This window comes from Sus scrofa, chromosome 6 (assembly GCF_054392235.1).
Source record: "Sus scrofa isolate SSC_HxYL_T2T_F1_AM1 chromosome 6, Sscrofa_HxYL_maternal_Yorkshire_Landrace_v2.0, whole genome shotgun sequence".
Taxonomy (NCBI): domain Eukaryota; kingdom Metazoa; phylum Chordata; class Mammalia; order Artiodactyla; family Suidae; genus Sus; species Sus scrofa.
The window spans coordinates 27,492,833-27,517,990 of NC_139388.1; the positions used below are offsets into that span (position 1 = coordinate 27,492,833).

Genomic DNA, 25,158 nt, shown 5'->3' on the forward strand with positions numbered 1-25,158 from the left:
ATAGAGGCTGAAGTAATAATAACAGCAATGAAGTAAAAATAACAACTGAGTGGTTGAACATTTACTCTACACCCAGTGTCTCACTAAACTCTTGATATGCATTATCGCGTTGAATCCTTGCAAAACCCTCACGGGGTTTGTGCTGGTATTTTTCTAAATTTGCGGACAAGAGAACTGAGTCATCCAGGGAAAAGACACACCCACAAGATGCAGAAGTTACAAGTAGCAGAGTCAGGGCTTGCATTTGTCTCTCTACCTTATGCTTCTTCCCAAAGTATGTGCTGATGTTACGGTATTTGTTTCTCAGATCCGAATTAGCATGCTGATGATAGAAAAGCAGCAGGGATAAGCAGCACCAGGAGTCTTAGCTGAAAGATGGAGTGGTCATCAGCCCAGGCGCTCTTGCAATTAGGGCTGGATACTCCTTTGTTACCCTTGCCCCTGTGCGGTAAGATGTTTTGCACCGTCCCTGGCCCCTACCCGCTGTGTGCTAGTGGCACTCTCACTTCCAGCCTGAGTGTCTCCAGACATGTCCCTAGGAACTCAGAGCTGCCCCACTTGAGAACCACTGCTCTAATATAGTCTGTCCAGCCAGGCTTTGGTATCAATCACAGGACTGAGCTTAACATTTTTTTTTTTTTTTTGCTACTGGGCTTTCCTTTACAGTTTGTGTTCCTGTCAATCTGACCTTTCCTAGTTGCCAACAATCACTCTTTGCCCCTGCTTGATCAACAATAAAATGAAGATAACACCTTATAGAAGTCATGTGAATTTTAAAGCATGACCTTCCTTATGGATGCAATGTCAATGGACTTATTAAAAAACCTAGAACATGATGATAGCCAACAAATGCTAGCCAACGTCACTTTGCCCTTCTCACCTACTGTACTAAAGAAAACAAAATTGAACTCCTTCTTTCTGCCTCCCATGAAAGCATAACCCACACTCTATGCAGGCCACCCTCAAGAATCCACAAAATCTTTTAAAAATCAGTTCCCAGATCTGACTATTTTGTGTGTGTGTGTTAAGTAGACATTTAGGAACATCTGGATAAAGAATGCCTTTCCTTAGTTTTCATCCTCACGGCTGTGCCTCTTGGATACAACGTAACAATGGTTCTAGTTGATTATGAGCATAAATGGGCCACGTATGGACTCAAGTCTTTTGTGCAAAATAGTTCAGTCCAGTCTCAGTCCATCAAATCTTTTGTTTAAAACAAGTCTGGGGTGTCATAGATTTACATAACAATGCTTCAGATTTTGATGTGGAATAGAATTCATTTCACATCCCTGCCATGGATTTTTCATTTTGAATGAAAAAAGCAACTTTTCTGTGTGTGTATGTGAATATGCTCAGGTATATGCATAGATGTGTGTGAGCATTTATATATGTAAATGAATATGTTATGTGTATATATACATACACATATGTACACACAGACGTAATTGCATATGTATTGCATATATATATATAAAATTCCATATAGCAGTGAGAAAAATTATATGACTGACATAAAACCATCTGTATCAGAGAAAAAAGTGAAAAGGAAAGTTTAACATATGCACCAATCCACATAGAACACACATACATAAATGCAGCCCATCTTGGAAGGCAAAAAGAGGGTACTTTCCTGCCTCTAATGGCTTGATAATAGCCATTATCAGCAACAATGCAAATGAAAAGAAAATAAAAAGAGGCATTTTTATTCACTGCCCATTAAGAGCAGTGTACATATAAACTCGTGAACTTGGAAAATAAATAAGCAGACTGGTTGCTAAACAAAAGGTTGATTTCATTTCCAGGGCTATCGATGGATAGTTTGTCATTAAAAAGAGCTGTTTAAGCTGTCCCAGGGGAAAGACTTAAAGGGGAATAACAAAGAATCCAGTGGAGTATGCAGACCTGAGCCAATTTTAAATAATTGCCATTCCACCGTGAATCCAAAGAGATTGTTGAGACACAGCCCATCAGCTGCAGGGAGCAGGACATTCCTTTGGGACGGGCCACATCCCCAAGTTGCCACACTGTGGAGCCCCAGGGAGACAACCCTTAGGCAGCTACGGAAGAGTCCTGTCCTCTGCTTTGTGATAACATGGTGCTCATAGACTCGTCTCTTTTCCTTACTGGTTCACCATGTAGCCTCATACATCTTTGAAATACTGTCTGTTAAGTCTGGGGTGGAACTCAAGGGGTCATTATGTCCAGCTGCCTGCCTTAACTTCTCTAAATCAATTTACCTCCATTAGTTACTTTTGTATCAATTCATACAAGGGTACTCACTTTATTTCTGGGGACATTAACTCCTTAAATGACTAATGTAAATGAGTGTATAATAGTTGCTGGCACATAATATCTGCTCGATATATGACCATTTCCATAGTTCCTATATTTGCTTTTTTTTGGAAAGGCAGCTGATGTAAAAGGAGCTTTATTAGCACTCTCTTGTGGCACAGCAGGTGAAGGATCTGGCATTGTCACTGCAGCAGCTCAGGTCACCACAAAAAAAGAAACTTTATTAAATTCATAATTATGTTCAAGTTATTGTGGTGTGGTCATGGTTCAGGATTTAGCATCCATAGACCTTAGTACTCTATAAAACAGAGATAATGATTCTCTGCGTATTTCTTGACTGTAGTGAGAATTAAGTGAGGAAATACTTGCAAAAGTAGGGGGGCAGAGTAAATTCTCAGTGAAAATCAGCTGTTATTATCATCACTGCTGGTAATATCATTTACATCTCAGTAGATGACAATTATTTCTGTTACTGAATCTGCAGACATTGCTGGGATGGAAAATGAATGGTACTCTTTCCTATTACTTTTGTCTTGTAGTGAGATCACATATTGAGTAGTTTCCCTCTTGACTCGGGGCTGACAGTAGAGTTTTAAGGAGAATTGGAGAGGAAAGAGGGTGAAGAGGAAGAAGTTGGAGCTAAAAACCCAACGTGTGGGCTCTCAGGGCAAAGGGCAGCCTGAGTAGCATTCATGGTCCCCTGGAAGGGTAAGAAAGAAGGTCCAAGAAGGGTTATTCAAGCCTCATTTCCAAAACTGAACATGAACTGTGCTGGGAGTGGGGGTAGGGGAGCTGCCAACAATACCGGCATGCTAGGGACCATAAGGTCTAGCAAAGGAGAAAGTGGGCCCTTAGAGTATGAGTGGTAGGTGGTAGGATGGGATAGAAACTCAGAGAGGATGGCATTTAACCCGGACCTGGAGCAACAAGGTGGACTTCCTGGAGGAAAATACATCTTGGCAACTCGTGAAGCGCTTATAGGAAAAGATGGCAATTGCTCTGCCATTTATGCGTTATCTTGTGTAAACTTTCTGAACTTTGTTCTCTTTTTTCCTGCAAAATATGGATAAAAGCATATGAATTGTAATGATATACATACAATATATATTATACATATCACGCATATATTATAGTAAGTGCTTCACCCATATTTTTTACTCTTTTTATTTTTCCAGCCAATTTCAGCCTCGTTTGCCAAGCTGAGAAGCCTGAGGCAGGAAGTCACCCACTCGGGTCTTCAGTTTGCAAAGAGCAGTCCCTAAAATGCCATTCTCGGGCTCTGCCACCTGGTTGAACAGAGCAGGGCCTCTCTCTGACAGACCAGTCTTTTCCCCTCCCTCCCTCCCTCCCCTTCATCCCCGCCCCCATCTTTTGCTGGCTCTGGCTCTTCTCCCCCACTCCCTGTCCTGCTCTGCAGTCCCTCCTTAAAAGGTTTCAAGCCTGCTGAGTACAAGAGGGCATATTTAATGCTGGGCACACACCCATTGGGGACCACTTCCCAGACCTCAGCTTCTCCCTTCATAATTGAAGTGGAGGCTTTGAAATGTTCAGTGTGGCTTTCTCTGAAGTTGCAGCTGACCAGTTTCTCCCGCTGCCTCCCAAACCTTTAATTTGTCAGTAAAATTGTTCAGTTTTCTTACGACTGCTCAGGGTTTTTCATACTCCCGTGGTTGTGGAAATGGAGCCTGGTGAGCGATGCCTATTTTTACAAGAACTCCCTTGCACAACACTCGGCTATCTCCAGGAGCGGCTTCAAAGGGAAATAGATGATGATTTCCTTCAAGGGCACCTGGATACCCAGAGAATTTGCGTTTCACTTTTTATTTACTTGAGGACTAAGAATGTGTGCCGCTTTCTCCCAAACAGCCATAGCCGAAGCACAAGAAATGCATTTTTTTTTTTTCTCTAAGCCAATGTCAGATCCCACCTTTTTAAGCTGTGTGACTTGGGTAACTTCCCTAAGTTCCAGGCCTCAATTTCTTCATCTGTATAATGAGGAGCAAAATGACTTAATAGGGTAGGTTCGAGAGTAAAAATTACTGGCACACTGCCTTTGAGTCATTAACCTAGCTCTGGTACCAGTGTTGGCACTCTCCTGCCTTGAAGGGGAATACAGTCTAATGAGATTAATTGGAGATGTGGATTGGATTTTAGTGTCCAAAACTCCTCTTCTCTTTCAAATTTGTGGACCTAAGGAGCTGCCCACACACACACTAGCAACAATTATGGAGCAAACATTGTATCAGCTGTAGTCTAGCTGGTGCCCTAGCTCCGTTTCACACTCCTTAGGAAATTGTATTGAAGCCATGACTGTCATCTCCTTTTTGAATCTGTAAGAGTGGGTCCTCTTAACAGCATCCTGCACCGATGGGGTGGCTGGCCCGGCTCCTCCTCCGGAGAGTGCACTGTGATAGGTACGTGCTCACTGCTTTTTAGCGCAGTGTGACCCTGTCCACCAGCCGTTGTAGCCTGTTGAATGTCAAGCAACTCCATGTTCTTTCTTGAACAGGAGCTATAATATGATGTGGGGAAGGGAGGGACATAGGTTAAAAGCGTTGGTCTGTTTTTTTCCATCGCTTATGTGCAGTACTACAGTATGAGGTGAAGGACACACATGTAACACCCCCTCCTCAACCAAGCAGGAGAGACATATATAGATGGAAACATATAAATATGCAGGCAACTTGCTAGGTTCTGTAATCAAAGGTAAGAAGAGGGCTGCATTCGTATCAATTTAATCACAGACACTCTAAAGGAGAGGAAGAATGAGGGAGAGAAATAGTGAGGAAGCCTTAGGATCAACCACCTCTTAGGGAGATTGCTCTGTTCTCTGCAAATTCATCTCCCTGCTCATGTGTAGGAATCTGTTTTTATTTTTATTTTTTTGTCTTTTTGCCTTTTCTAGGGCTGCTCCTGCGGCAAATGGAGGTTCCCAGGCTCGGGGTCTAATTGGAGCTGTAGCCACCAGCCTACACCAGAGCCACAGCAACACCAGATCGAGCTGCGTCTGCAACCTACACGACAGCTCACGGCAATGGTGGATCCTTAACCCACGGAGCAAGGCCAGGGATCGAACCTGCAACCTCATGGTTCCTAGTCGGATTTGTTAACCACTGCACCACGACGGGAACTCCAGGAATCTGTTTTTAGACAGCAGACCTGCAGGGCCTTCTTCCATGTTCATTTTTCAAAACTTCAATTTGGCTAAGCTTGCCTGAGCACCTACTGTATACAAAGCTATGGTAGCTAAAGCAGGCAAGATAAAGATAACAACTTGCTGGCCCTGTGTTACAAGAAGATAAAGAGCTTTGCAGTAAGACATCTGGAAAGGGGCGCAAGCCCCTGGTACTTGCAAGCCTGATGTTCTTAGACAAGCCACCCCACCCCTTCCAGCCTCAGTATCCTCATTTGCAAAATGGGGTTGGTAAAATGTACTTTTCAGGCCTGAGAAGCATCTGGCACATGGAGGTTGCTTAGTAAATGTTAGTTTCCTTTCCCTACAGTACAACTTCCTACAGGGGAACTCGGGTACTGGACACTATCCTTAGAGAAATGGGAAATGTGAGGATAATAAATTCCAGCATCTGCCTGCTGGACCCTTTATCTGCATTTGGAGACAGGATGTTTATTGAGACAAGGTAGATTTGCAGTGATACATTATTAATAATTTGTGATACGTCCTGGTGATGGTTATCTTGCCCCCAAACATACTGCGACAGCAGCATTGTCTCTTGGGAAAAAGAATAGCATCAAACCAGAGAGGAGATCTCCCAGAGAAAAAAAGAACAAAAAACTTCAGACCCAAATTATAGTCCATTTTGTTTCACTCTGGGTTACCGGAAGGTTTCTCCCACCTCCCACCTCACTGACTTTGTGAATCTTTTGCCTTGAATTCAGACACTTCTGTTTGGAAGTTATTGCTGGCACAGAAACAACACTGACAAAATTTGCAAAATATCTCCTTCTTTTTGGGTGGTTTATGATAAGTTTAGAGACTTACCTTACATCACTATCTACTGCCTTCCCCATGTAATCTGATAAGATATTTGTCTTGAGTAAAGGTTGGTGATTTCTGCAGCAGTTCAAGCAATAGTGATCCCGGGAGATAAAAACACAGCGATGCTGTAGAATCAAAAACCTTTTAAAGTGAACTAAGGGATTGAAGAGATCATCGATTCCCACAGTCCCTATTTTACAGATGGGAAAAAGATGAAGTGTTGCTATAAAGGTCACACAGGGAATTAGAGTTCGGAGAAGGGATAAGACTGGGGTCTGACACCACGTAGTCATTTTTACTAGGGAGTGACCGGGATTCTGGTTTTATGAATATGCAAAGCACGTATGATCTCGAGGGCATTATAGACGAGAACACATGGCTCTTCCACTCAACGCTAACTCTTCTCCAGTAGCTCTCTGATTCTTGGAACATCAATTTCAGGTATGATTTCTCTCATTCATTCGCACTGGCACAGGTGAATGTGATAGAAATATTGGAGCCCTGTTAGCTGTAGTCTTGTGTCATCTTGGGGAATATCCTGAACCACTTTGAGCTTGGGTTTCTTCACAGGTAAACCATTTAATAACAGTAGATTTCTGCAATCCTGGAGTTAATTTCACCCCTGTGACTCATCCAACCAATATTTATAGGAGAGCCACTAAATGCCTGGTAATAACCTATGTGACGTGACATATATAAAACAGGATAAAACATCATCCCTCCAATTCAGGGCTTTGAATCTTCATGCTGGGTCTGCTCTAACTAGATTCTAGGACCCTGGTATTATTTTCTCCAATGAGCTGAGGTCCTATGAGTATGGAAAAGAAAAGCTTCTCACCTTATGAGATAGTCCTACTAAGGGGTGGTGTGCCAGTGCATCTTGAAAAGGTAAATGTCACCAGCAGACCTTGCCTTGGTTTTATAGCAGGTATGAATAGAAAGGAGTTTATTGGGGCGGCCCCGCCTGGTCATATTTTGGCAACTATTAGAATCAAGGCATTCAGGCTACTACCTCCACTAACTTCCCTTCCTCCTGCTCTCAAACCCTTAGTGGTAACTTACTCCGTGGGAGGCCTTGATCTAGACATTGTCAAAGCTGCCAAGATGAACTGGCCTTTGTACTTGCGAAGCTCATCATCTATGTGGGGAGGATAGGATTTCTCTTAGGGACGCCTGGGGATGGAGGGACATGGAGGGCACTGATCTGATCTAAAATGCTGATGTCCTCAACAACCTAGTAGCAGGGGTGTCGCCCCCCTTTTCTTTTTTATTAGAGTATAGTTGATTTACAGTGCTGTGACCATTTCTGCTATAGAACAAAGTGACACAGTCATTCACATATATATGTATATGAATTGTATATGTAAATTATATATATGAATTATATAGATGTGAATATATATACATATATTCTTTTTTAATATTATTTTCTATCAAGGAATATCCCAGGAGACTGGAAATCATTCCCTATTCTATGCAGCATGTATGACCTTATTGTTTATCCATTTTAAATGTAAGAGTTTACATTTTCTAACCCCAAACTTCTAGTCCATCCTTCTCTCTCCTTCCTCCCCCTTGGCAACCACAAGTCTGTTCTCTATGTCTGTCAGTCTGTTTCTGTTTTGTAGATGGGTTCGTTTGTGCACATTTTAGATTCCACATCTAAGTGATAGCATACGGTATTTGTCTTTTTCTGACTGATTTCACTTAGTGTGATAATCTCTAGTTGCATCCAGGTTGCTGTGAATGGCATTATTTTGTTCTTTTTTATGACTGAGTAGTATTCCATTGTGTTTACATACCACATCTTCTTAATCCATTCATTTGCCAATGGAAATTTAGGTTGATTCCATGCCTTGGGTATAGTGTCACCCCTTTTGAAGATAACAGGCTAAGGTTATAGTTTATAACTGACTCAGCTATAGTTTGATTGTGATGGTTGAGGACATTTCTTGTCTATGGAGGTATTTACCTTGATACATGCAAAAACTTACTTGCCTGGAAGCCCACATATTAATATAAGCTCTCTTCTAAAAGGTCTAAGATAAGAAACTCTCCCTACTTCTGTGTGTGTGTGTGTGTGTGTGTGTGTGTGGCTGTGTAGCTGCATGTTGTGGAGGCATAGATTCATGGGACATTCCCCTTTTATCTGGAGCATATTCCTAAGAAGAGCCCCCACCCCACTTCTTTATCTGTCAATCAGCATGGTGTTTTCCCTTGTGAGGTAACGCATTAGTTGTTTACCTGTGACAGGATGAATGTCCTCTGTGTTGAATAGTTAAGACAATGATGTCCTTGAGGAGTTTGGTTAAAAGATCCTTTGATTTTTGGTTGTTCCTGTTGTCTTTTTAGGGATGCACCTGTGGCATATGGAGGTTCCCAGGCTAGGGGTTGAGTTAGAGCATTCGATTGTGGCATGTGCTGGCCTACGCCACAGCACAGCAATGGCAGGATCCGAGCTGCGTCTGCAACCTACACCACAGCTCACAGCACTGCTGGATCCTTAACCCACTGAGCGAGGCCAGGGAGCAAACCTGTGACTTCATGGATCTAGTCAGATCTGTTTCTGCTGAGCCATGATGGAAACTCCCTGTTGGTAGTTTTGATGACAGTAATTCTGAAGAGAAAATGGTCTAGCGGAAAGTCCTCTGTGATGAATAGTTAAGACAGTGATGTTCATGGGGAGTTTGGGTAAAAAATCCTTTGGTGGAGTTCCCATCAGGGCTCAGTGGTTAACAAACTCGACTAGTACCCATGAGGATGTGGGTTCGATACCTGGCCTCCCTCAGTGGGTTAAGGACCCAGCATTGCTGAGAGCTGTGGAGTAGGTCACAGATGCAGCTCAGATCCCGCGTGGTGGTGGCTGTGGCATAGGCCGGTGGCTACAGCTCCGATTAGACTCCTAGCCTGGGAACCTCCATATGCCGCAAGTACAACCCTAAAAAGCAACAAACAAACAAGCAAACAGAAATCCTTTGGTGGTTTTGGTGACAGTAATTCTGAAGAGAAAATGGTCCAACATCTCTTTGGGGGGCACTTGCATTACCATGACCCTAACCCTAAGCCTAACCCTGACCCTGAGGTGTGTTCCATCTTGCTTCAAGGCCAGACTTGAGAGTCTCTTCTTGGTCTCAAACAGGTCACATCCTCTCTGCTTCCTTCTTACAGACCCAGAGAACCAATTCTCTCCAGTCTTCTCTGCTTTGAAACTGCCTCCTCCCCATTTTCCCACTTCTCATGGCCAAGTCTACCATTTCCTTATTATTTTGGTTAAACTCGTGGGCTCATTTTTGTTTATGTGCTTTTAAAGTTAAAATCTGGAGGAAGAAAAAACTTAACTATGGCCAATTTCATTTTTTTTTCAAATATGACTCAGAACAGATTCATTGCTGTCTTCAATGAATTATTTTACTTACATTCCTAATAACTTTAAACATTATTTTATTTCTAATTTATAAAGAAACTGAGGTACCAAAAGATTAAATGGCTTACCTGATATTACACAACTACCAAAAAGTCAAGCTTTTATAGACTTTATTGCTAATATGCATGAGGAAATAGAGATGAATTTGCAAAACAGCAAAAGCTAGGACTTAAGAAAGTTACAGAATTCTTAAAAGACCTCCATTAAACTTTTTTGGGTTGGCTTCTTTGGTATAAAATAGCTCTTCCATTTTTCTGTTTATTGTCTTTATGTCCCCATCCTTTACTCAAGGAAGGTCAAATTATGTCATTCTTTGGCAAAAGCTATGTTGCTATAATTGTTTAAAAATGCATGATATAGTTAACTTCTCAAAATAGTTCAAAGTTTTGAAAATGAATCATGTTTCAAACAGTCATCAACAGCAGGCCAATTTGCCTGGCATTAAGTGGTTTCCTAGATGCAGAATTTACCAAATGATTTCACTTTGTTCCATCATTTATTCCTGACAGCATCTAAGAATCACAAAGGAACTGAACATTTCTTGGGGAACTTCTTGATGCTCATAATCATGATTATCTTTTATCAAGCCCCTTTATGCACCAGGCACTCTGTTAAGACTGTATATTCACTATCATATTTGACTCTCATGGCAACTCTGCGAAGTAGGGGTTACTATCGCAAGCCTTCTTAATGAGGATAATCAGGCTCAGGAAAGTTAAGTCATGTTCCTAAGGTTACAAACTTAGTAATTAGCAGAACAAAAGTGTTCCTGCCTTTAAAAACCACACCGGTGGAAGCAGCGAAGTCCATTTTCCATTGAGTGGCTAGATCTTCTTGATGAAGCAGGCAGATATCACAGGATCCAGAAGACAGAGCAGCTCTGATGACCTCCTTGCTATAATTCAGACAAGCTCTCATCATCTGTCAAGGTCGTAAAGGAACATTTTGCTTCTGACGCCCTCGTGAGGATAGTACACCCATAGCCATTTGGGACTGTTTTCTGTCACCCTCCAATAAAATGTAGAGATGCCATTCAATGCACAAATGAACTCAACCAACACCGGGTACTAACCAGACCGCACACCTTGGGGCAGTTCTGAAGAAGCCCAGCAGGAGCACACCCACGGTAGACAGAGCAGCAGTGTAATTCAGGAAGACAGAATGATAAGAGCTACTGACTGAGGATTTCAGGAAACAGTCATGAGGTCTCTATGACAAAGGCAGGACACTTTTCTTCTTTGTGTCTCCCTTTGTCTTTGTTCTTCTATAAAATTAGCTCTGTGGGAGTTCCCCTGTGGCTCACTGAAACCAACCTGACTAGTATCCATGAGGATGCAGGTTCAGTTCCTGGCCTAGCTCAGTGGGTTAAATAATCCAGCATTGCCATGAGCTGTGGTGTAGGTCACAGACAAAGCTCAGATTCCATGTTGCTGTGGGTGTCGTGTAGGCTGGCAGCTGCAGCTCTGATTCAGCCCCTAGCCTGGGAACTTAAGTAGGTCACAGGTGCAACCTTAAAAAAGCCAAAAAAAAAAAAAAAGAAAGCTCTGTGAGTTTAGGAGATCCTTGGAATGTATATATTTTTAGAAGATTATTTGTTTTGTTTCTATAATCTAACAGAAGATTTATTCCCCCCAATTTTAAAATATAAAACCAATTCTAAAATTGTGTGTATGTGTAATTAAATCAAGGATATAAGGAAGCATGTTGGAGAATTCTCAAAACTTGCACTGCTTATGATAGTCATGTACTGAGGGTTTAACGCATGGTAATGCGTTGAATGTTCTGTATATGTTGTTTCTAACAAGAATGGGAGAGAATACCATCGCCGTTGTGTCGATGAGCAAACCGAGGTTTTATGAGGCTGAATAACTTGCTCAAAGTCATTCCTCTCCCAACCCACACTGGTCAGATGCCAGAGTGTTCCCTTTCTCACTGGCTAGAACTGTGCCTCCTCCGACCCTGCAGAGCACATTTCTAGCGCCGGCCCCCATGGCAGGGCACCCGCCTTCGGTGGTGTGATCCGGTGGCAACCTAAAGCCAGACATAGCCTATGTCCAAGACTCAAGCCAACTTGCAGCCAGTATGAACCTGGGATATATGATCAGATGAAGGTGCTCTGCTTGGTGAGGCGCCTTAGACAGTGAAGACCTGGGGGACATGCGACCTTTTCGGAAGATGTGTTGATGGGTCCACCCAAGTCAGGGGCGTGGGCTCTGGTTCTTTGTGTTTCAGGTTGCTTTGCTAAACTCCCAGCTGACCTGCATGACTCTCCGACGAGGCTGATTAAACACCAGCTTCTTTTGACCCCAGGTGTTTTCAGGCTCCAGGCAGCCAGCTCCTGCATCACTCCAAGTAAACAGACCTCCATTCCAGGGAGGACCGTCGTTAGGGACATGCTCCCACTCCCCAGACCAGAGAAGGGGGCATGCGGGTACCTGTTGGCTCCTGATACGTGTCACGTTCATCGCAAAGCAACTTAACAAGGTCAGTAGCCTCCCCATTTTGCAGATGAGCAAAGTGAGGGTTAGAGGAGGCAATGCTCTCCCCACGCTGAATCTGTGTTTCGGAACCTGCCCTGCCTGCCCCCAGAGCCAGTCTTCTCTTCCCAACGCTGTTCCTTCTTCACTGTTTCCTTCAAGCACCCAGGGCCTCTTTGGCGTCTCAAGCCAGTGCAGAGTGACTTTCCTCTTGCAAGTTCGGCATAAACTCCAAAGAGCTCATCTTTGCTCTCTGGGAGAAGTCCTCTCTTGGATCTGAGATGTGAAGTTTGGTTGCAAAGCTGGATCCGTGTGCAGTGCAGGCAGTAACGCTGCTTGAGGGTGTGGGGTGCTCACTGGTTAGACGCCAGCTGGCTCAGGGGACCGTCTCTCTTCCCTTTTCTGGAGCAAGCAACGTTAAGTCTGGCCATGCTTGTCTGCTTTGGTGCCCAATTCCATAGCCATTTCAAGTCTTTTCTCTCCCCAAAATGAGCATTTACTCTCCCATGGATCACTCCTTTGATATTTCTATCCATGTAGCTCCAGCTTAAAAACAAATCAGGAGTGATATTCTGTTACTCTATTTTCAGCTATAGCTCATAATGTGGCGTAAAGCTTGTCATTGTCTGAGAAACATATCCCTGTGCAGGGAACCCATTGGACACCAGAATGAAATTGACTAAATAAAAGCCGTTTCACTGAACAATTTGCAAATATCACTGCTTCTTGCCAAGCCTTTTTGGCAAAACTGTCTTCAGTGACTGGAGAGCTTTTCCAGCCAGAAAGAGATTTGGGTTACCTTATGCTTCGTGCTCTCATTTTTCTGATATAAATACTTTCATTAAAGCCACATAAGTCTCAGACAATAGAAATGTCATTCAGGGAGACATTTGCATTTATTTTTCAGGAAATATTATTCAGTTTTTCCTTTTCGTAGAGAGGGGAGGGAACTTATTTTAGAGCCCTGAGCCGTATTTGCAAGAGATGGGCTGCACTGCAATTGAAGCGTTGTGTGTTTGTGTGTGTGGCGGGGGAGAGGGGGGGAGGTGTTACTGGAGCCCTGTTTGCTAGAGGAAAGTGAATGAGAGTCTCCCTCATAGAGGTTGAAGTGGAAAGGATCTCTTTGAGACAGGAAAGAACTAGGGCCTGAGGGATAATTGTCAAGATCCTGGCATGCACATCAATGGCCATGGATTCTGGTCCAAATCTCACCAACAAATGGTAGCATGATGTTATAAATTAAGTATTTATATATGTGTAGAGCTTTATTAAGTTAAAAATTGAACAGAAAAGAATTGTTTAGAAAGAAGAGGAAAAACAGACCACCTAAATCTCAGCCCCCACAGAGCTTAGACATGTCATTTTGCCTCTCTAAACCTTGGACTTTTCAATCTATAAAATTGGATAAAAAAGAAGCAACCACTTAAACTGATACTTATGTGATCATGTGACAGACTCCAAATGAAACTTAAGACAATATGTCATTAGTCCAGTTTTCTACTTGACAAAATCAAAGCTCTTCCAGTTAACCACTCTCTTGAGGCATATTTTAGTGGCATTTTCTAAGGGAAGATGCCATCAGGAACAGAACAATTCCTTCCCTTTCCTTCCTGGAGCTTAGAGTCTAGTGACTAAGATCACACAGCTAAAATGTGAGCATCTGGAGTTCCCATCGTGGCTTAGTGGTTAACGAATCCGACTAGGAACCATGAGGTTGCGGGTTCGATCCCTGGCCTTGCTCAGTGGGTTAAGGCTCTGGCGTTGCCGTGAGCTGTGGTGTAGGTCGCAGACACGGCTCTGATCCTGCGTTGCTGTGGATGTGGTGTAGGCTGGCAGCTAAAGCTCCGATAGACCCCTAGCCTGGGAACCTCCATATGCCACGGGAGTGGCCCTAGAAAAGGCAAAAAGACAAAAAAAAAAAAATGTGAGCATCTGAACTAGATACCCGGGCCCCTTGGGCTGAAGACGGCCTTCCTAGGGTTTTGCTCTGCCCAGGACGCTCCCAACTGACAGCTGACCTTCAAACATAATTAGTAATAGTCGGTGGGCTCGTTTGGATGTTGAATTACATGCTTATACTACCAGCGATGCCCGGGGTTCCTTCCAAGACATAGAGCTGGACAACTTTTTAGAACACCCAGATGAAACTAGGGCAGGGCACCTGCCAAAAAGTTTTAGTCCAACAGAGGTTTCAATTTTTTTTTCTCTGGAATAAACAGTTCGCTGACCCAGAGAGTCAGAATGGGAGGTAGAAGTCATTCCTCAGAGACATGGAAGATTTAGAGCTGCTCCAGGGCTCTTATGAGACGATCTCAGCCAGCCCTGTTTACAGTTGAAAATCGAGGCCCAGAAAGAGGAGCTGACTTGCAGAAGGTTCATCTCAACATGAAGGAAATCTTTAGATGCAGGATAATAACCACGTTTTCTGGACTCCAGTCCAGTCTCCTCGCAGTCTTCCTGCTGTCTCCATGGGAGACTGGTTCTCACAGGAACCCGTCATTGTAAAGGAAGGAAAGAGAAACCAGAGTAATAAAGGGCAGGAATGTTGGAAGAGGGAACTCTTTGATTCTTGGAAGGTGTTTGCAAGGAGAGAAGGAAGCAAACCTCCAGTTCTCTTTTATTCTTTTAAGTTGCTTTTAAATTCTTATTCTTTTCTGTTTTCATGTACATGGGTAGGATTTTTTTCCATAGTGTAATATCCACAAATAGGTAATTATATAAATATATAATACGTATCAAAACTCTAATTCCACCACTAACAGATAAGCCTGATTAAAACTCCAGGGGTAAAGCCTTCCAGATGTTATCTATGCAAACCCGTATTTTCTTTGTTGCTGTAATAAGATTCCGACTGTTCATATTATCAGGTAGTCTCTTGTTTGTTTGTTTGTTTTTAATTTGTTTTAGCCCACTTAACCATATGTCTAACCTTGCTGGTAAAATTCTCTGAGGCTTCCAGAGGTGATTTGAGGAGGACAAAAGCAGCTTTCTTCTCACTCCAGCCCCGGAATATCCTTCCCCAATCTCCTGTTGATGCCAGGAGTTCCATTAGAGAGCCTCTGAGTGCATGGTGCTGCATGGATTAGCATGCAGATGCCCACAAGAGAGGCAGGACACGAGGCCTTTATCAGTAATTGAAATCCTAGCCCCAGCAAGCTGATTGGATCCTACTCTGCAGGCAGCCAGAGAGGAGGTTTCTGGCAGGAGGGAGGGAGGATTGGGAAAGGGGCTGCAGTATGTGTGTCACAGGGAGGAAGGTGGTGAAGAGCGAGCTCTAGACACTGCTCTTCCTCAGGAGGCCCAGCAGGGAGAGGTGAATGCACTGCTGCAAAGTCTGAGCCCAGACAATGGGAGAGGGACAGCCCAATAGAATGGAGCTAAGAGAGCAAACAGAAGATGCCCTCAGCCCCAAATGCTGCCTTCTGGGCTGAACAGCAGCCTCAACGTTAAAAATGCAGTGCTGGTGTTGCTGTTCATATCTGCCTTCCTTTCCTGCTTCCCTCCTGTCTCCCTCCTTTCCTCCCTCTTCCCTCTTCTCCCTTCTTTCATCCCTCTCCCCACTCATGCCTCCTTCCCTCCCTCCTTCCATTCCTTCCTTCCTTCTCTCTTTCACGCAATCACCCCTTGGCTTATTTAGCACAGACCCACCAAGTGCCCGGAGCTTCCCTGCATGCTGGCCTGTGATAATGAGTACGGCAGACTCAGTCTTGCCCCCATGAAGCTGACAACCCAGTGGCAGAGTCAGACTTTGAACACGCAGATAATTGCATAATTAAATCGTGTTATAAGTGCTCAGGGTAAAGGAGGCAAATCACAGTGTTTCAGAAGAGTCACAGAGCAGGGATGGCCCATTGACGCGGTGATATTGAAAGGAAGGCTGAAGAATGAGCAGGACCCAGCCTGGCAGAGAGACGAGGGAGGGGCCCTCGGTGGGGGTGGGGGAGGACTGCCTGGACAAAGGCCTGGAGGCTGGAAGGAGCAGAGTGCTTAGGAAGGTGGGAGCCCAGGCTCTGTGCTGGAGTTTCTCCAGCAGTTGCAGGGGAGCCAGAGCTGAAGGCCCTATAGAATCTGTTAAGGACTTGAGATATTTGAAGAATTTTTATGCAGAAAAGTCCTATTTTCCTACTTATTTTTAAAAGTTATTTCGGCTACTCTGTGGAGAATGTTGACTCAGTGTTTTTAAAAATTATTTCTCTTCTTCTCCTCGCTCTCTTTTTTTAAAAAAAACAAAACAAAACAATTTATAGATAAGAAAATAAACTCCCATTAATATTTTTTAAAAGGCCAGAGTGTACTTGTTGTCTCTCTGGGGTCAGAGTGCTCTCTATTCCGTGGAAATTTTCTGAGGTTCCAAACAATTCTTAACTGAGCCAAAGTTGTGCTTCTGACGAATAATGTCTCATATTTGGGGAGATACTTATTATCTGGCATTTCTTTAAGACATGCGAATAGGTATCACTTTTTTTTTTCCTATTTAAAAATGAAATCCTTATAGCATCTTTATGCAGGAAATGTTGTGGTATTTCTCATTTGATGAACTAGGGTCATAACAGACTCACTCAATCCTCCCCCCAAACTGGAATTGGTTCCCTTTGCCCGAAACCTGTGCTGCTGCTGATTTTGCCATATGGTTCTGCCCAAGGGACCGGCTGGCCCCCAGATTCTCCCCCATCTGCTAACTCTGGACCCAAATAGTATGGGCTACAGGTCAAATTGTGGACCTTGAATGACAGTGATTTTCTCATATTTAGAAAAAATACTTCAGTGTGGAAGAGAAACTTCTGGGTGTCTAGAAAATCTTAGCACGATGAGGAAAAAAAATGAACTTTTATCAGCTGCTTCTGTCTGCCGCTGCTTGGGCTCTGGTAACAACTGATGGCTTAAAAAGGGATAACGTCTGTTGGTGATCTCACTGACAGCGTCAAGATTGGAGGAGTTGGATGGCACCTCCTGAGCTACAGGGCCCTCCGTGGAGCATCTGGTCCAGCCCTTTGCCTTCAGGCTGGGGCAAGCCTCATCAATCAACCTGTCCATCAATGTACAGGTACCTGGTAAGGCGTTCAGGAACGTAGTTGTGGGGTGGCATTTAGGTTCAAGAAACAATTGGAGAATGCTGGAGTGTGTATTAGATTGCAAAGCAAACATTCTTTCCAGACTGAAGAACACAAAAACCTCCACAATTTATAATCGTAATTTCTATAATAATTAGAAGAACCATGGACTGACAACAGTGAATTGAAAGCAACATGGGGATTTTCAAAAAGACAATTTTTAAGACATAGCGTTTTTATGACTCCCAACATCGCTCTGTGTTTGTTGCCTCCACGCAAAACCAGTGGGCTCTGTTTTACCCCAGGATCTCAAGCTGACAGATGGTCATTTCTTTTCACTCGATCAACTGTTCCTCTTTCTGTAGGCATTAAACATCAGTTCTCTGAGTGTTCACTTCTCTACAGATGACATTATATATATTCAATTATATCGCAGTATCTGCTCACTGAAGAAAATAGGGAAATTATAGATAAGTAGAAACAAACATTGCAAGTGCCAAATACAACAAATTTGATATTATGACAAATTGCAGTTTTTTTCTTCTTCATCTTCTTTTTCTCTTGGTTGTGTCCTCAGCACACGGAAATTCCTGGTCCAGGGATCAAACCTGTACCATAGCTGTGACCTGAGCTGTTGCAATGACAATGCCAGATCCTTAACCCAACTGCACTACAAGGGAAACCCCTTCATCTTTTTTTTTTTTTTCTTTTTGTCTTTTCTAGGGCCATACCCACAGCATATGGAGGTCCCCGGGCTAGGGGTCTAATTGGAGCTATAGCCACTGGCCTACACCACAGCCATAGCCATGCCAGATCCAAGCCACGTCTGTGACCTACACCACATCTCACAGCAATGCTGGATCCTTAACCCACTGAGCGTGGCCAGGGATCAAACCTGCAACCTCATGGTTCCTGGTTGGATTCAATAACCACTGAGCCATGACGGGAACTCCTCCTTCATCTTCTGTTTAATTTTTCTTTTGGCTCAAATAAAATACTTATGCATAAGTTGAAATTTAGAGGAGTTGAAGAACCAAGCAGTAATTAGTTTAAAAATGCATGGAGTTCCCATTGTGGCTCAGCGGTAACAGAGCACTAGTATCCATGAGGACACAGGTTTTATTCCTGGCCTTGCTCAGTGGGTTAAGGATCCAGTGTTGCTGTGAACTGCAGTGCAGGTCAGACAAGGCTTGGATCTGGCGCTGCTGTGGTTGTGATGTAGGTTGGCAGCTGCAGCTCCAATTTGACCCTAGCCTGGGAACTTCCATATGCTGTGGTTGTGTCCCTAACAAGACAAAAACAAAATAATAATTTAAAAAATAAAAGTGCAAATAAAGGATTTCCCTGGTGGCTCAGTTGGGTTAAGGATTGACCATTGTCACTGCTGTGGCTCTGGTTACAGCTGTGGCAAGGGTTGGCTCCCCTGGCCAGGGAGCTTCCACATGCCATGGGCACGGCCAAAAAAATGCAAATAAATCTATTAAAAGTATTGATATATTTGTCTTCCGGCTCTAGGCATTTAATATAAGCATTATATTACTAATAAGTAACTTTTTTTGTTACTTAACACTTAACATTTTTTTTGTTTTTTTTACTAGAATTTTTTTGATGTTTATAGTTGTACAACATTCATCACAACACAATTTTATAGCATTTCCATCTCAAATCCCCAGCCCTTCCCCCCACCCCCAACTGTCTCATTTGGAAATCATGAGTTTTTCAAAGTCTGTGAGTCAGTACCTGTTCTGCAAATCTCTTAACATTTTTTAACACAGATACTGTTCCATGTCATTACATTATCTTTTTAATATCACTTTATTTTATTTACATTTTTAAAAATTTTCCTTGACTTAAAATATGTTAGTTTCAGGTTACAGCAAGGTGATTCACTTGTGTGTGTGTGTGTGTGTGTGTGTGTGTGTGTGTCTGTGTGTCTGTGTGTCTGTGTGTATGTATTCTTTTTTAGATTCTTTTCCATTATAGATTATTACAAGATACTGAGTGCAGTTCCCTGTGCTGTACAGTAGGTCCTTGCTGGTTCTCTATTTTATATGTAGTAGTGTATATATTTTAATCTCAAACTCCTGTTTTATCCCTCCCTCTTTCCCCCTTTGGTAATCATAAGTTTGTTTTCTGTGGTTCTATTTCTTGTTTGTAAATAATTGTATCATTTTTTAAAATTTTCATTTGTATCATTTTTAGATTCCACATATAGGTGATGAATATGCTTTTTGTCTTTGGCTTATTTTACTTAGTACAATAATCTCTAGTTGCATCCATGTTTTTGGAAATGGCATTATTTTATTTCTTATGGGTAATATTCCATTGTATATAAACACAATATTTGCTTTATCCATTCATCTGTCAATGGACATTTAGATTGCTTCCATGTCTTGGCTATTTTAATTAGTGCTGCTGTGAACTTTGGGGTACATGCATATTTTTGAATTATAGTTTTGTCTGAATACATGCCCAGGAATGGGATTGGAGGATCATATCGTAACTCCATTTTTATTTTTTAAAGGAATTTCCATTCTGTACTCCATAGTGGCTCTACCAATTTACATTCCCACCAGCGGTGCAGGAATATAGACGTTTTGATATTGACCATTCTGATAAGAGTGAGGTGATACCTCATTGTAGTTTTGATTTGAATTTCTCTCATAATTAGCAGTGTTGAGCATCTTTTCATGTGCCTGTTGGCCATCTGCATATCTTCTTCAGAGATCTTTTGCCCATGTTTTGATGGGGTTGTTGATTTTTTTGGTATTAATATATATGAGCTGTTTGTATATTTTGGAGACTAACCCCTTATTGGTCACATTGTTTGCAGATATTTTCTCCCTTGCCTTAACGTGTCTTTTTGTTTTGTATATAGTTTCCTTTGCTGTGCAAAAGCTTTGTCATTTTATTTATTTTTTATTTTTATTTATTTTTTATTTTTTTATTTTTTTTTTATTTTCCCACTGTACAGCAAGGGGGTCAGGTTATCCTTACATGTATACATTACAATTACATTTTTTCCCCCACCCTTTGTTCTGTTGCAACATGAGTATCTAGACATAGTTCTCAATGCTACTCAGCAGGATCTCCTTGTAAATCTATTCTAAGTTGTGTCTGATAAGCCCAAGCTCCCGATCCCTCCCACTCCCTCCCCCTCCCATCAGGCAGCCACAAGTCTCTTACCTCATTTTAAAAAGGAAGATACGATTCACATTTCATTGACTATCTTCGATTATTAGTGTTGAACTTTGCTTTCCATGTGCCCATGCCCTCTTATTTCTAACTATATACTTTCTGTTCTTTTCCCTTGCTAATGTGTGTATTAGAGTCCTATTGTTGTTTTCTATACCAGCTTACATAAGATCTTTATGTATTAAAAATATCAACTCTTGGACTACTATATATGCCGAAAGGTTTTTCTAGCCTAAATCTTGTTTTTATTATTTATTTATTTAGGTTTTGTAATATATGTCCCATATATCCTTGAATAAGGGTTCTAAACCCAATTCCAGTTTGTGGGAGTATGGTGTGGGGGGTGGCTGTGGATTTCGAAGCAATTATCTGATACCAGCTGAGTGTCTTCAATTCACCTCAATTGGCTGTGACAGTTTCTCAGACTTTCCTTGATTCTGATGATCTTGAGCTTATTTGGGATGTACTTTCAAATATTTCTTTTCTCTTTTTTTTGCCTTTTTTTTTTTTTTTTTTTGTCTTTTTAGGGCCACACCTGCAGCATATCAAAGTTCCCAGGCCAGCGGTCTAATCGGAGCTGTAGCCAACGGCCTACGCCACAGCCTCAGCAACGCCAGATCCGAGCCGCGTCTGCGACCTACACCACAGCTCATGGCATCGCCGGATCCTTAACCCACTGAGCAAGGCCAGGGATCGAACCCGCAACCTCATGGTTCAGATATTTTCTAATGTTGCTTAATTGAAATTCACCTAGTTTTTTTCTCGTGAATCCCACTAGAATTGGGGGTTTGGGGGAGGAAGAACACAGAGGTGAAGTGCCATCTTCGTCACATCCTAGAGGATACATGCTGTTGATGTGACTCAGCTTGCCACTGTTGGTGTTGATCTTGATCACCTGGGGGAGGCAGCGCTTGTTGGGGGTCTCCCTATTAAGTTACTACCCCTCCCCCCCTTTTCCACACTGTATTCTTTGGAAGAATGGCACTACTCAGCCCACACTTGGGGTGGGGAGTTAGGCTTTATCCACCTCCTTGAGGGTGAAATATCTACGTAAATCATTTATGTATGAGAGAGTTGTCTCTTCTTTCCCATCTATGTATTGGTTCAGTCATTTATATAGTGTGGATTCATGGATATTTGTTTTATACTTTGGGTTGTAATCTAAGACTACTTTGTTTATGTTGTTGCTGAGTTTGTTCTGGCTTTGGCCATTGAAAACTCTTTCAGTTGACTCCTGTATCTTTTTGACATATTTCCATCATTGCGGGTTTTCTTGCTTTATAACTTTGCTATTGATCATTCTCTGTACCTGCCTATGGATACAATGGTTGGGCTGTATGTGGCAATTTTGTGTGTGTGTGTGTATTTTAAATTGTCATCTGACTAATGCTGATGATGGTTTAGCCAGAGAAATCATAAAAGAGAGCTTGAAACAATAAGACAGCAACTTGATTTGATGGGAAAAACCCTTTCCTTGCAATTAGACCAGGGTTTCAAAATCATTATGAGAGATGATTACCTTAATGGCCTCAATAATTCATGTTTCCCAGACCCCATGCCTTATGAAGATCACAACCCCTCTAGGCTTGACAATGAATTCCTTTGACTAATGGGGTGTAAGCTAATTTGATACAAGAAAGGTTTGATAAGCTCTTGCCCACAAGCTTGCACTCTAGAATTCTGTTACTACTGTGTAAAAAAACGGGGGCTATCCTGCTAGAAAGGAGATATAGAAGAGACTAACACTGGAGTTGACAGCTCCAGCCCAGTGGGTATGTAAAAGCAGCCATGTTGAAACCATTAGCCTCACTTGGCCACCTGATGACTGTGTGCACATTGTAGCAGCAGGGTCTCTGGGGAGAGTCTACCAGAGGAACTAACTGCCCAGCCAAGCTCAGCTCCAAATGCAAAACCATGAGGAAAAAAAAAAAAGGCACTGTTTGTAATCTAATATGTTTGGGGTAGTTTGTGGTGTTGAAAAAGATAGACCCAAGATTTATACCAGAAATGGGCTTAGTGGATAGTGTGGGTATCCATGTGGATAGTGTATGTTTGTTTTTATCATTTCAGCCTGTTGTTGTAACTCCCTGAACTTCCATTATCTTTCTACTCTATGGGAAAAACAATACCCCCTCCTGCTCCATCAACTTGAGCATGATACCAAATGAGATTGTGCTTATCAAATGTCCCAGCCAGGGCTGGAATATGGAACTGGCTCTCACCGAAGCTTCCTCTGCCTCAACCATTTTACTAAAGCAGAGGCACAAGAATATTTCTTCCTTTCTCAAACATGATGTTAGCTAAATCAGAGACACTTTGCAAATACAGAACTTTGCAAATTAGGCTCATTTGATGCAGCAGAAAGGGGCTCATGAACCAGTGCTTCATCCTGCACTGGTAAAACCTGTAGTCTGGGGTGTGATGGTTCGGTGCTCACGGGACAGTCTGATGAGGCCTTCCTTCCAATGCCATTTATCTTTGGACTTATAAAGGCATGTGCCTGCAGAGATCAAATAAAGCCAGATCTAGCTTTTACTCCTCATTTTTCAGCACCTACAAGAAATCCTCAGTGCCAGGCTATGTTTTGTAGATTTAATGCCAGAGTATAAATATGTGCCTTGGAACCAGGTATCTGTGACCTGGTATAGGGGACTCCAGCATTCTAGAAGAGCACAGATGTCTGGGAAATGGGGACAGAGTCAGTGCTCAGTTCTTTCTGTTGGAAGACAAGTTATGTGGAAACTTTCTAGGCTTAGTTTTGGTTGAGTTAAAAGCATTCAAGACTGAGACTGGACTGGTTCACTGGCATCATGAATTCACCTCAAATCTTTCTCTCTCTCTCTCTCACCCTATTAGATGTCACCGTGTCCAAAGTGACAAATTGAGTGCAGTCAGCTGTGTATCAGGACATGTTGGGAAAATGGTGTGGTGTTCAAGTTCTGACCCATTAACAAAGTAATTATTTAAATGATCTGTGTCTCAATGTTTCTTGGTCTGCCAAGTTGGGGTTAGGCAACTTCACTTCTTAAATTTCATTCAGAGTTTTAATGCATAGGCGTGATCCACGCACACGTATAAAGAAACACAAATACACCCATGTAAATAACCACACACAAACATATGCCCAGGTGCACGTGTAAACACACCTGCACATGCATCTTTATGCATACAAAAACGTGTCCTCTGTCATCACCATCCACTGCTATTGACTGTGTTTATATCACCTTCTAGCATCATTTTTAGCAGGACTCAGCCTAGGAGTAAGACAAGCTGATGGGGCCCTGCCAGAGTGCCCAGTAGGTACCCAGATGTAGGAGTGAGGATGGTGAGCATCAGAGGGAACCTGGGGGAGAGGAGTTCAGCATGCCTGGGGATGCACAGGCCCTTCCCATCCTCCCTCAGTAAAATTGTCACATTTACTCTCAGAAGGGGGCAGTCAAAACATCTAGAAGTCCTGGGTCCTGGCTCCAGCTCTTCCACGGCCTGACTCTGTGACGTTGCACAAATCACTTTTCTTCCTGGAGCCTTAGTTTCTGACTCTCTAAAATGAGACGACAGAGACTTCCAGTTCTAGCCAAGATGGAGTAAACTCACTGTGTCCTATCTCCCCTCCTGATTGTAACTAAAGTGTGTAAGCTGAATGCAAAGTGCAACTACCTGAAATCTCCAAAAACCTTTAAACCTTTGCAGGTTGACTGAGGAAGGAAGTGGGAATTTGAGGAGTGAGCAGTATGGCAGTGAGATGTTTTTTCCACCTTTATCTCCCAGGATTGGCCAGGCAGAGAAGAGCACATCAGGTGTGGTCAGCAAAACTTCTGAGATAAATTCTCTTGAGTTAGAAGAAGGGCCGCAGTGAACTGGCTAAGTACGGGCTCACTGTAAGCCAGAGAGCCAGTTTCTAATCATCTTCTCCCCCTAGTTTTATTGACATGTTGGTAAATTTAAGGTGTGTAATATGATGATTTGATACATGCATGTATTGCAAAATGATTATCACAATTAGGTTACATAAGCAAATGAGATCCTGCTGTATAGCACAGGGAATTCTAGTCACTTGTGGTGGAATGTGATGGAGTATAATGTGAGAAAAAGATATATATTTGCTGTACAGCAGAAATTGACAGGACAATGTAAATCAACTATAATAGAAAAAAATAAAAACTCTTTTAAAAAGTTAGGTTAGTTAGCACCTCCATCCCCTCACATGATTATCATTTTATTGCAATGATACCATTTAAAATTTACTTTCTTAACAACTTTCATGTATACAATACCTTTTTTTTTCCTCTTCTCTCTCCTGGCTGTGTGCAGAGGTCAGCTTGTCCTGTTGCATGATGGTGGCAGCAGTGCAGAGATATGGGCAATTAAAGTCCCCAGAACAAAACCCATCTCTATGGTCACATAGCAAATACTCTGGGGGAAAAAAAAAAGGGGGGGAGTTCCCATCATGGCACAGAGGAAATGAATCTGACTAGGAACTATGAGGTTGCAGGTTCGATTCCTGGCCTCACTCAGTGGGTTTAGGATCTGGCGTTGCCATGAGCTGTGGTGTAGGTCGTAGACATGGCTCAGATCTGACATTGCTGTGGCTGTGGTCTAGGCCAGTATCAACAGCTCTTATTCGACCCCTAGCCTGGGAACCTCCATATGCTGCAGGTGCAGCCCTAAAAAGACAAAAAACAAAACAACAAACAAACAAACCAAAATACTATGAAGTAACAT

The 25,158-nt window shown here is 42.5% G+C and overlaps 1 protein-coding gene across 1 annotated transcript in view; it reads left to right on the plus strand.

Moving 5' to 3' along the window:
* The window catches only part of LOC106507571 (uncharacterized), a 483,906-nt gene that overhangs the window by 158,085 nt on the left and 300,663 nt on the right, over positions 1 to 25,158 (plus strand). The window contains exon 5 of the mRNA XM_084959096.1: positions 12,024 to 12,197. Coding sequence (XP_084815222.1) covers positions 12,024 to 12,197 — 174 coding nt within the window. The remainder of the gene's footprint in view (positions 1 to 12,023; positions 12,198 to 25,158) is intronic.